Source organism: Vipera ursinii (genome assembly GCF_947247035.1).
Source record: "Vipera ursinii genome assembly, chromosome: 4".
Taxonomy (NCBI): domain Eukaryota; kingdom Metazoa; phylum Chordata; class Lepidosauria; order Squamata; family Viperidae; genus Vipera; species Vipera ursinii.
In genome coordinates, this window is record NC_139514.1 from 56,543,419 (window position 1) to 56,556,560 (window position 13,142).

The window sequence follows — 13,142 nt, forward strand, 5'->3', positions numbered from 1 at the left end:
TGCAGTGTAAGACTGTGTTGGCTTTCCCCCAAAGAAGAAAATATACATGGGAAGACAGTTTAGAGGCTTGTTATAAGAATCTATATATGCATGTTAATTTATTAATCTAGAACTGGCAACATCATTGCATATCCATTCCTATTTAGAAAGCTTGTCAAATACAGCTATTGTAGAGGGAAAATCAAAGCATTGCTAAACTAAAGCCAGGCAGTTATTATCCCAAATCTCAGATAGTTTATGATGGTTCATAAAAGATCAGTCATTGAGATGTTTACTGTGGGGACAGATTACAGTTTGTAATAGTATTACAAATCCCGTGTAATATATATTGAAAGTTATATACTTCCTTAAATTTCTACAAAAAATAAAACGTAAGGAATAAAAAGAGAAGGAAAAAATAAAGGAAAAAAGTGCAAAGGAATAAAGGAAAATCAAAAAGCAATAGAAAAAGGGTAACTTCCAACTTTCTTCAATACAGTTACAAATCTAAAATACATTAATCTTTTGATTTAAAATTCAGAAGTGGTATCCACGTAGAAACAAAGCTAAACAAACCTGGTTTTATATAATCTTAATTTCCCCTTCTCAATTTATTAAAGGCTATACCCGGGACAAATCATTCCTTGCAATGGTGGTTGATATTGTTCAAGAGCTAAAGCAACAAAACTCCAATCTGGTATATGGTAAGTTTATGGTACATAAACAATTCATTTTAAGTCAGCCTTCCCAAAGGGATGCCTGCCATATGATAGGTGAACTTTAATATACCAACTGGGCAGGATAGATACTGATGACTAACAACCCTGGAGACACTAGGTTGAGGAAGGCTGCTATTAATTATATACTATTGGATATTCCTCAATTTTGGATATATTTTAGAGGTTGTTTATGTTATAAGAAATTAGTATTAGTCAACTTGACTTACAACTTAGTTTGGAAATAAAGGAAAATTGTACTCCTTAATTACAGTTCGCATACATTTCAACTACAGTTCAAAAAACCACATTCACTTAGACAGCCTTCCAAATATGATTCCACAGACTTTGAAGAAACTGGTAGTCCAGCTTCTCCTCAAGAAGCCATTGCTGAATCCAGTAGAACCAGATAATTTGGCAGAACTGGATAATCCAGCTCCTGAATTTTTTCCCATTGGACCCAGGCAAGATTGCACTCCCTCAATCAAAGCCAGTTTGCAATTTGGGATCCTCATGGCTCCTACTTGAGGAGCAGGTGGCAACTGCAACTCAGAGGGCCTTTCAGTAACAACTCCCATGTTTTATGCCAATCAGGTTTCTGGATCAGGAGACCCAGTTTACAGTCAGTCTTGTCTTAGTCATCTCCTAATTGGATGTTGCAATGTGCTCTCATGGACTGTGCTTGAAAACCAACCAGAAACTGCAAATATGCCAGAATTTGGTGGTACTGGTAGTAACAGAAGTGCCTTGCTATGCCCATATTACATCATTATTTTGTGAGCTGGTTTGGTTCTCAATAGATTTCTGAGTGCCATTCAAGGTACTTGTTATCATCTGTAAAGACCTATATGACATAGGATCTGGTTACTTGCAGCACAGCTTCTACCCTGTGATCTCTGAATGTCCCGTTAGGTTGCAGAGAATGGGCGTCAACTTCCCTCCGCCCTGTGCGTTCCCACAGAGAGGGCCTCCTCAGGGTGCCACCGGTCAGAGAATGTAGATTGGTGGCCCCCAGGGGGAGATCTTTCTCTGTGGGCGCCCCGGAGCTATGGAACCAGTTACCGGTTGAGCTCCGGACGGCGCCCGATCTTCGCTCCTTTCGCCGCGATCTGAAAACATACCTGTTCGAACAAGCCGGCCTGGCCTGAGGGGGGATTGGTGGGGTTTTTATTATCATTTTATTGGGGTTTTATTAATGTACTTATTGTTTTTTATGGGCATGTATTTAATTACTTTTTAATTTTTGTAGCTTTGTGTTTTATTCTTGCCCTGTACACCGCCCTGAGTCCTTCGGGAGAAGGGCGGTATAGAAATATTAATAAATTAAATTAAAATTAAATTTCCCAGGTCCCTTCTCTGAAGCAGTATCTAATGGGACGTAAGCTATGTGCCTTCTCTATTACTACAACTCCATCCCCACTCTGAGGATTGGATAGCCTTTACCCTGTTGGCCCTCCCTAGAGCCATGAAGACCTAGCGATTCTCCTGTGCTCTGAGCCAGGATGGTAGATGAGCCCATTGTGTCATGTGTACAGAATATGTTTTATCATTAATCTCAATTATGTATTATGTCTTTGATTTTGGGGGGGATTTTTTTTGGTTTTGCATTGCATTTATTTTTTAAGTTTTATTTTGTACTCTGTCTAGAATACAAAATTGTGAGAGGGATGGCCTTATAATTCTTTTAAATTAATAATTCAATATATCTCCATCACATTAATAGCTCTCCTGAAAACTCTCCATGGGCTTGAGAAAGGTACATGGGTAATACAAGAAGGCACAAAAGCACCACAGACTAAGTTGGATTTGTGATGTTATCTGGGACTTGAGATAAATCTGTTAAATTACTATCTGTTTCTAACTGCTGTTTGCTCATGAATATAGAACAGAAAGTAAGACAATAATCATATCTGATGTTACAAGAGGCAGCTAACTATTTATTATGTTGGCTTATCTCTTCTAAAATTAAAGAAGCAATTGAGTACCAGAACCTAAAGAGAATTTCAATACAGCAGTCATTGAGAAGCTTGCGCCACATGTAACTATCGCCTGCTGTCCTTGAGTTCTCAAATAAGGCTGTGTGGGATCAAATTATTTTTTTTTTTTTTGCTTTTGAAGAAATAATATCATGCTAGGACAGTCTTTCACAACCAATTTTCCTCCAGTTATAATGAACTGCTAAGTTATCCCCAACTGTCATTAGCCAGGGAAGAATAACTCAAAATTATGAAAGGCTGTTAGACTGGGAAAAGTTATACGGCATTGGATTTTTCTTGCTGTTGTTCTGGCCACTTAGATGTTCAGGGCTTGAGAAGTGTTTCTCTGATATTTTAAGGTAGACACACTACTTGTGATTTTGCTTGACCTCTAATGGGCCCATGTAAAAATGCACAAATGACCATTCACACATTCTGGAGAGAGAGAAGTTCTCCGAGGATAGGCTCCAGCATAAGTCCAAAAGCTTGGAAGAATAAACCTCTGGTCCCAGTCACCAGCTCAAGTTGGATCCTGCCACAAATGATCATTTTCTACTTTTTTTGGTATTGCTTTTACAGAGATCCACTTCTCAGCACAATACAGGAACATTTGTTTAAAAGCAATGAATATCACTACCATGTCATTTATTGTGATATTATGTCATGATGTCATTATAGAAGATTTCTCTTGTATCCCATTTCTGTACATTACTGGAAGTAGCATTGAAATTTGAAACAAGACCAACGGAGTATTGTTTTAATTGTTACTAATTTTAAAGCATCCTTACGTGCTACTACATGTTCCCTTCTTGTGATTAAGTTTTAACTTTCTTTTGTAGTGTGTGATCCTGTGATGGGTGACAAATGGAGCGGAGAAGGCCATATGGTTGGTAATCCATTATAAACTTGGCCCATCTTTATAAACAAATGTGTTATGCCAAAGTAACAACATATTGTATGTTTTAGGCATAATAAATCCTATACTATACAGCATTCATCAGAAATTTTTAGGACAGTCCCCCACAGATGTATTTCTATGTTTATTCTACAATAAATCAGTGCCAGTTTTCTGCAAAAGATATACATGGGCATCTTCTGTTTCTTCTGAACATTGCTTAAGACTAAACTGCTTTTGAACAGAAAGCTAATCCCGAGTTTTCATGAATGGACAAAAGAATGAGACAGCTTGAAGCATGGCTGCATAAATGAGTGCTTCCATAAAACTCTCTTTATTGGAAGTGGCTTGTCAGTGAATTTGAGTTATTTTCCTTATGCCAGTCTAACCTTTTTACAATTTTGCATTTTAGTGTGTGGATGTGTATTAGCAAATATCTAGAGTGTTGCTGCTATGCACCTCATATCTGTACAAGTTCATACATTTTTTGCTGAAAGAGCTGAACCATAGATACCTGAAGATTAGGAAACTGTGTATCACAGCTAATTTGGAGTATTTATAGTATTTATAGCCTTATATTGTCAACATTTGTTTTGGCATTCCTTCACATGGAAACTTTCTAAATGTACGGTACTTTGCTTATGAGTCTCAGCTACTAGTTAATTGAGTGGAACTGTCCCTGCATGTGTTTGTATTTGAACCCTTTTCACTTTCCTAGAATGAATTGCCTAACCATCTAAACTTATTATAACTTCCTTTGTTATACAGTATGTTCCAGAGGACCTCTTTCCTGTGTATAAGAATAATGTGGTACCTGTAGCAGATATAATAACACCAAATCAGTTTGAAGCTGAGTGAGTGCTGTTAAAATCTTTCCAAAGACAATATTTTTTTCATTGTTCAGCAGATTACATTATCTTTATAATGACTAGCAACAACAAAGGATGATGATGATGATGATGATGATGATGATGATGATGATGATGATGAAAGAAGAAGAATAGGCTTGGGAGTTTTCTTGCCCTCTAAAAAATCAAACTTTAAAAAATGTATACACTCAGTTGTTAATTTAAAAATAGTAAATTAGTGTTTCTTTAAAGAACACAAGTCAGCTTTTCTATTCTTTTCTAGATAGTTTTTTTTAAAAACATTTCATGGGGGAAGGAAATTTGAAAATAATTTTATGCAGTAAAACTGTTAATCCTCTTATTTGCATTCAAACTAAGATAAAAATAAAGATATTATGCATTTACTGTTCTTTTAAAATGCATTTTTTAAAACCACAGCTGCCTGTTACACAGTGTGTAAATAGTGCAATATGTACTTTTATCTTTAATGGAATTGTTAACTAAGACGATTGGGAGGATCTACCTTTTCATATAGATGTGAAGTATTAGAATGTTTACATCTATGGCTTTATTTTGGGGCCAGCATGTTTCAAAACATTTCCTTAATCAAAAAGTAGCAAAATGACTTCAAAAGTGAATTAGACCTGCTTTTGAGAGACACTTGAACAGAAATCAACAGAATAAAGTTAAATTTGTTCTGAATTCCTGAAATAACTAACTCAGTCAAGTGGTTCAATCTCCATTGCGAATTCTGCTCAAGTGCCTAGGATACTTGAAGCTGCAAAATTCTTTTGAGTGGATAGCGGTAAAAGGATTCTGAACACTGGTGCAAAGGCTAAAGGAGAAGGAATTAGAATCATACTTTGTGGAATTGTGATAAGCTTGTAGAGTTATTGGTAGTTTCCTTAAAAAGTACATCTTGAGCTTCCATTAAGCTAAGTGATACCCATACTTTGGTTTCAATAATATATCTACTGTATTGAATAGAATGGAACAAGAGAGTGGTTAGATTGATACAAAAGGTTTTTTACAAATTTTATCTCTTAGCATACGGTAATTGATATTTTCACCAAAATATTCCATGAAAAACATTATGGAAATTATACTTCTAATGGGAAAAATAATGTTTTAATTTCCTTACTGTAGGTTACTTACTGGCAGGAAGATACACAGTGAAAAAGAAGCGATAGAAGTAAGTGTGTTGGGAGCCAGGTTTTTCCTTCAGTGCTTTAACAGGATGATAGCGCTACATCTCTTTTCTACTTTTCTCACTATCCATTATGCAGAAAATTATAAATTAGAAGTGACTCTGCTATCTGTCAGCAATAAATGAATTGGAGAATACCAGATTTGATCTCCTGCTGCTATATATAGTAGTGCCCCTAGTGTTTATGCCAATTTCGTAGTCATGATAAAGAGATTCTACTTTACTGCAGAGTTGATTATACAGGTTACTTATTCTAAAACATTTCATTAATGAAATCTGTTAATATATATTTTTTTGTCTGGCGTATCTAATGATTTCACACCTTTAGCTGCTAGTAAGACTCCTAGTTCCTGATACTATTTTATCCCCCAAATTCCTGACAACCCACATAATAAGGCTTCAATAATTATTGCATGAAAAGGTGACAAGCACAATATGTTGTTCTCAAGCTAATGCTTGAGAATGCCTTGATGAAATTATACAGAAAGAACTTTGCATTTCCTGGAATTACTGTTGCTAACCTCCTTTTGCTATTAAGGAAAGGTATTTAAGATATTTAAGGAATTATGCTCTTTTGGGAAGTCGGTGTACTGTGGCTGACTATCACCAGCCTTTCTCTAAGATACATGGACTTCATCTTCCAGAATGCATCAACCATTATAACCACTTTTTAGATTGTTGGAGGTAAAGTCTATGTAGTTTGGTGGGCACCAAGGTTGCAGAAGGCTATGCTAAGTCAAAAATCAGTTGTATTATACATTGTAGAGTGCACAAATCAGTACTGTTTTCATGACACAATCCTGCCAATTATGTCTGTGGAAGTGCCATGGATACCAGTGACCATTGGATGTCCGTCCTGTTACTGTTGCTTCAACATCTGTAGGCTGGATTAAAGATAGTGTATCTGATTCTTGCTGTAAAATATTTTGACATTACTTTTACTAATTATATTTTGTCAAAATGAAACTCTCATTCTAAGACAATATATTATCCATGGCTCTTTGCAATTTTCTTTCAACAGAGCCAACAAAATGTCAGTTTGTAGATTACCGTAGATGTTTTGTTTTATATTTTATATGAAAATGCATGCAATATAGACATTTATGTCCCAAGAAGCATAGTCACTGTCTCACAAACACACATATTAGTACTAACATATTTTCCCCCATATATTTGAAAAGGTAATGGATATACTCCACAATATGGGACCAGAAACGGTTGTAATCACCAGCTCAGACCTTCAAGCACCGTCGGGAAATGATTATCTGATTGCTTTGGGAAGCCAAAGGAAAAGTATGTTTTATTTTTAATAAATAGTCTTCTATTGTTAGAGCATTTATAAAACAGATAGCGTGAACTTACCCAATTTTTCCCATTTCTGTTAATATAAAGTAAAAGTAATGCTTTGTTTTCAGGTACTGTTCAAATGTAGAAAGCACAAATTGCAGAAACATATAAACTTCACTCCAATAAATATTTAAGCTGCAATCCCATCTCACTTGAGAGTATGAACCTTTGGATTAAGTAGAGTTTGTTTTTGAGCAGGTATCAGTTAATATGAGTAAGTGATTTTCAGCTTAATAGAATATTGCTTTGTTGTTGCAATAATGCAATATAAAATACTCGTATTTACAACATGAAGGAAGACTACTGATCGTAGGCTGATTGTAACCTTGCCATCTTCAGTAATAGTGGTGATGCCAGTTATACTCAAGAGATATATTAAGCAATTGAAAAAAATATTTTCTGTTCTGATAAGCTGTCTTTTAAGAACGGCTAGGTGTACTTGTTCCCATTGTAATTTGCATTCTTTTAATGTTGACTTGTTTAAAATGGGTTTAATTCACCATTCCATTCTCTAGCTCTCACTCCTTTTAAAATAATTGGTTATATTGTATAGCTTTAGTATTTATTAAAGTAAGTCAAACTGTTCAGGTGCTGAATCACTTTATAAATGGACATATGTGAGTTGGATATATATCACCCACATCACGCAGAAGCTGCACAGGATCTGAAATGCCAATTACACAGAATTCCATATCATAAGTAGCTGTATATACTGCACATGTAGATGTCAGTGGGTGAAGGAAAGCACTGAAAGAAACAGTTTTTTTGGAGGTATTGACTTATTGGAGCATGTTATCACAGTGTAATCGAGTCAACAGAAAGTAACTAATTTCACTTCTAAACTTTTCGTTCCACATTCTTCAAGAGATTCCAAGTTTTCACTGAAAGAGGAGACTTCAGGAAAGGCATACGTTCCTAAAGATTGAAGGGGAAAATCCTTAACTCTGCGAAGTCCACTAGCCCAATTCAGACTGGTGTCAAAGTTCAATACTTTATTTTTTCTTGTGCTCCCATGGAATTGCAACCTGCACTCAATATTGAACATAGCTTGTTCAGTATCAGTGCATCTAAATCCGGGCCCTAGTTTTACTGTAATGTATAACAAAGCCATGCTAAGATGTACTGTTCCTATATGATTACATAACTGAGAGGAATATAACTAACAGGTAATAATGCCTTATTAGCTACAGCAGATGGCACTATAGTGGCACAAAGGATCCGAATAGAATCTCCCAAAGTAGATGCTGTCTTTGTTGGAACAGGAGACCTATTTGCTGCCATGCTCTTGGCTTGGACTTACAAACACCCAGACAATTTTAAGGTATGGACTGATTTCTTCTCTGTATCAGTTATAGAAAAAAAAATGTTTTCTCAACAGGATCAAGAGATTATACAAAATAAGGCTATGTATTACGTTAGTAAAATTCTGGATGGCCATAAAAAAATCTATTTTGAAATGATACTAAGCTTCTGTTTTAACATAATAAGGCAAACTTTGGACTGATGTTAAAGCACAATTTGTAGTTTCACCCACTAAAAGGAAAAAACATAACAAACCAACTTCTGTCAGGCTTAGCATGGTGTGTTTATTTATTTATTTTATTTATTTAATCCCATTTATATCCCGCCCTTCTCCGAAGACTCAGGGCGGCTTACAATCTAAAGCACAAATCAATGTAAAACACTTTGATTGTATTTTTTACCCAATTTAAATAATTATTTAAACTGTCAATTGTTATTGAATCTGGTCAGAGTCAATGAAACAGTAATATTGTAAAACTGTTTTTTTCTTACAATTGCAGATGGCCTGTGAAAAGACAGTATCAGCAATGCAACATGTTTTACAAAGGACCATCAAGAGTGCAAAGGGTAGGTCAATTTCACAACGATTCTGCATGCAGTTATTTATTTAGCATATGGTTCTGCATACAGTATATTCATTTATTATTGGAAGATTTACTTAAAAAGTGTCATTGCTGAGTGACTGAGCATGTGATTTGCTCAAGTCCCCAGTTCAGTTTCCTGTATTTCTAGTTGAAAGGATAAAGTTGACAGATAATAAAGGAGATTAACCAGGCAACTAGACTTCTGTGCTGACTTAATGGTTCTGTTAATATAACATAGTAACTTAACTATGGCTTGATGAATTATGGGTTTGAACAACTCATGAAACAATAAATTAATCATAAGGACAAAACTGACATAAGGGGCTAATTATCACATTTAGCCTAATTTGTCATGTAAATCCAGTAAGTTGCTGAGACCATTATGATTCCCATTAAGTCATATATGGCTCTACATTATGTGTAAAACATGCCACCATTACTTCTTCAGTAATAGTGACAACAACAACGTTATGTAACAACCCAGCCAAAATAACAATCAGGTTTATATGCAAATGTCCTTGCAGTACTGATTAAATTAATCCTCTGTTTCATATGCTGTAGATATTTGCCAAATTTTTATACCTTTGAGAGAAAGTAATTTAACTTTCTACAAATCTGTCTGTTTGATCTTTGAAATTAGTTGGATCCAGTTACTTTCTGAACTGTCTTAATTTGGGCCACAATTTGTAGCTTTATCATTAGAAACAGAAAGGGAAATTATGGTGTTCTAATCTCTTACCTTCCTTTCATCTTAGTATAAAAGGTATTGCAAGAACCACTGGCAGAGACAGTTTTAAAGTGGAACAGACCAGGTGCATTAAAATTACAACTCTTCTAATTTCCAGCCAATGTGATGCTGGAATGAGGAAAGTTGCCCCATTTACAGAAAATAGTTCTGATTATGAATGTTGGCCACAAAATGGATTGGCATGCAGCTGAATAAGTACTAGAGAGAGAAAAAAAAACAAACAGAAATGTTACTCTCAAGCCCTGCTTGGGATTTCGTGGAAATATGCAGCTGCAACAAATTGGGAGAGGGGCGGTATATAAATCCAAACAATAAATAAATTCTGCCTATTTTTGATAGCACTGTGGATAAAAACTAATTTTCTAGTCCACTTTTCAATGTAAATGCAACTTCGAAGCACAAATAGGTAAGCCATAACATGCAGTTTTCAATACATGAAATTAAAATAACAGAACCAAAAAGGAAGATAGTAATATGAGACACATACACATAGTTATACTACTTCACTAAAATTGGGTTGGTTGTGTGGGTGACAGTCATTTTACGATTGTCATGATTTACCACCACAATGGACAGGCTCCATTATGACTGTAGGTCAAGGACCACCTGTAAATAAATTGGTAACCTCTTCCAACAGTCAGTGACAGCAGGCTATATTTTATTTCCCAGAGACAGGCCTTCAGGGATTTGGGGTCATTACAAAAAAACTTGCATATTGGAGATTCACAGGTTTCACAATTCTTATTAATGCCCCGTATATTTAACCTTCATGCACTGATGTTAAAACTATAGTAGAATGACAATAAAGTTTATTGATGATGGGACAGTTGGGGGTCTAGGAGAACTGAGATTTTCTTCTGTGCTGTTTTATATTAATATTAAATTTCCATGGTATTGTGTTTTTTTGTTTGTTTTCTTTTAAGCCCAAGCTGGAGAAGGAAACAAACCTAATTCAGCCCAGCTGGAACTGAGGATGGTCCAAAGCAAAAAGGACATAGAAAACCCAGAGATAATAATAACTGCTACTGTGTTATAAAGGTTGTGTATCTCCTAACAGCGCACAATGTATTGATGTCCTCATTTTCTTTCCTGTAAATTGTGATGTTTGCCTTAGATCTGTGACAGAAACCTGACTTCCATGAAATATATGCCCAGCATAGATGAGATCCACTACCAAGCACATGTGCTGGCCTTGCTTGAATTAAGAAGAGAAAAAAAGTTAGGTGTGTATTACAGCTCCCTCCCAGGTATGAAAATGGCTGTCAAATTAATTTAATCTCATTATAAAACCTGGGTATAAGCACACAAGGTTTCCTGCCTTGCCAAAGAGTCTAGGACTGCATTTTTAGTGAACTGATTGACTGGAGCAGGGGTAGGCAACTTTGGCTCTTTTATAACTTGTGGACTTCAACTCCCAGAATTCCTGAGCCAGCTATGCTGAGGGGAAAGGGAGAGGTTTCCAAGCTGAGCCATGCTGGCTCAGGAATTCTGGGAGCTGAAGTCCATAAAAGAGCCAAGGTTGCCTACCCCTGGACTGGAGTATATAAACTGTGATAAAGTGATGTGCCAATTAAGTAGTTTACCATTTCCCTTAAATGAAGAGTTTTGGTAGCCTGCTAAAATATTCAGTACCTCAACCGTTCTGGAGCATAAGAGAGGTTCAGGCAACACAAGGGGATGGATGGGTGGGTGGGTGGGTTTTTAGATACTGTACACAAGCCTTGGAGGTATAACATATCCGAACCATTCCCTTCCGTGAATAAACCCAAGATTGTACTGTCCAGAGGTGCTAATCCTTTACTATCAAACTATTAAAAATATCCCAAGTCATATTTTCGTTTAGAAAGAAATGATGATGTGTAGAATATAATGGTGATTCTACCTCTGATAGAATAGGCTTGACTCAGTTTTATCAGCTTTTTCCTTAACCAATACTTACCGTGAAATCTGAGAATCCCAATTCATCTTCTGACAACTAGGAGTGAAGTGAAAGGCTACAGTGCTACATATTAAGACCAATTCACTGTTTATTGCTGTGAGTGAGGGGAATTCCTCACTCTCTATGAATGGAGAACTAAATTAAAGCACCATCTAAATGAATCGGTTCCACCAGAAGCAGAGTTTTAACACCCTAAGCATTGCTGTTGCAGTTTTTATCCCTTTCAAAAACATTGCACACATTCTGGAAAGGAACATAGATTTTTCTTGGGGTTTAATGACCATTAATACTGATTAACAGTACAGGCCAGTCTTCATGGATTTACAGTTGTTAATGTTTTACATTAAAATAATTAACAGTTGTGCATTGCGGTGAAATGTAAACATGCCTAAATACTTTGGAAGTCAGTAGAGTCTGTATTCTTTTGCATGCACTAATCTCCTTGAATATACTGGTGTAGGCTTTCATGGCCAGTATCTCTTGTGCTGTGTCAGGCTTCAGGGTCTAGAGATGATAGCCTAGAGTCTAAACAATAGATTTTCTGATGTTTCACTGGCAACTGTGGTTGTGGCCATCTCTGCCTCTGAAGACACCAGCCACAGTGGTCAACCAAGCACCAGGAACCTGTTGCCTAAACCACAGTGATTAAACCCTGAAGCCCTACACTGCCCAATCTCTTTGAAATTATTAAATTAGCTTTGATTCTCTTTAACTATTAGTCTTAAGATCATGCACAATTAATTTTAACTCTTATTTATTTGCTCCCATTGTTTATTATTCCATACATAATATGGAACAGAAAAAAACAGGGTATCATATCAATCCACAATCCTTCTTCTTTACAGGTAACCAGGGTATTTTCATTATGTCTATTAAATATCCTTTTCTTGGGACATCTTTGAAACTCAGATTCTTGCAAAAGTGTTCTCATTAATGTGTGAAACTCTTGAACTAACCTGTGAATTCCATTCTTAAAATCTTAAAAGATTTATTAACTTTCATTTATTAAAAATATTTAAATGATCTAACCTTCATACACCTGAAGGGTATTTTTTTTTTCTTTCTCCAAAGTGGTCTTCAGCATCAAACAAGTTTCTCACTTGTGGCCTATTTTAGGGCTAGGGCAATATAAGACCTTCTCTGTCTTCTGGAATAGCATTTCACTAATATGTAGACATTAATGTCTTTGATAAGCATGACAGCAGCATGGGCGGTAAGCAGATGCAGAGACTCAGACTACCCATGTCTTGCCTGCGGAAAGAATTAAAATGTAAACAACAATAGCACATCATTGACTGCTTTCATAAACTACATTGGCTAAATATTGCCTACACGCCCTGTCCCAGCCTTTCAGTATGCAATCATAGCATCTGTATATGAAGCTAAAAGGTATTTTGAACCACTTCCCAGACACTGCACTGTTTTGGAAGCCATATTTGCTTCTCTTACTAGAAAATGCCAGTATAAGCCCTTTTGGAGAAAAAAGCATTTCTTCATCCAGCTTTCAACATTCCATTAGATGAATCAACCTTATCTTGGTAGAATTCTGATTTTAGGTTTTCAGGTCAAAGCACAAGAGGTTCCAATACTGTCTCCCACAT

General features: G+C 36.0%; 1 protein-coding gene and 1 long non-coding RNA gene across 3 annotated transcripts in view; both read left to right on the forward strand.

The window, feature by feature from the left end:
• LOC310640274 overlaps positions 1–13,142 on the forward strand; it is a 367,510-nt gene that overhangs the window by 348,498 nt on the left and 5,870 nt on the right. The window lies entirely within an intron of this gene.
• The window catches only part of PDXK (pyridoxal kinase), a 49,308-nt gene that overhangs the window by 30,296 nt on the left and 5,870 nt on the right, over positions 1–13,142 (forward strand). The window contains exons 4-11 of one of the 2 annotated variants that reach the window (XM_083362465.1): positions 600–683; positions 3,511–3,557; positions 4,335–4,420; positions 5,561–5,606; positions 6,803–6,914; positions 8,153–8,289; positions 8,771–8,837; positions 10,526–10,825. In XM_083362465.1, coding sequence (XP_083218591.1) covers positions 600–683; positions 3,511–3,557; positions 4,335–4,420; positions 5,561–5,606; positions 6,803–6,914; positions 8,153–8,289; positions 8,771–8,837; positions 10,526–10,638 — 692 coding nt within the window. In that variant the 3' untranslated portion in view covers positions 10,639–10,825. Of the gene's footprint in view, positions 1–599; positions 684–3,510; positions 3,558–4,334; positions 4,421–5,560; positions 5,607–6,802; positions 6,915–8,152; positions 8,290–8,770; positions 8,838–10,525; positions 11,273–13,142 lie in introns of those variants that run through there. The other variant, XM_083362466.1, reaches the window with a different exon arrangement.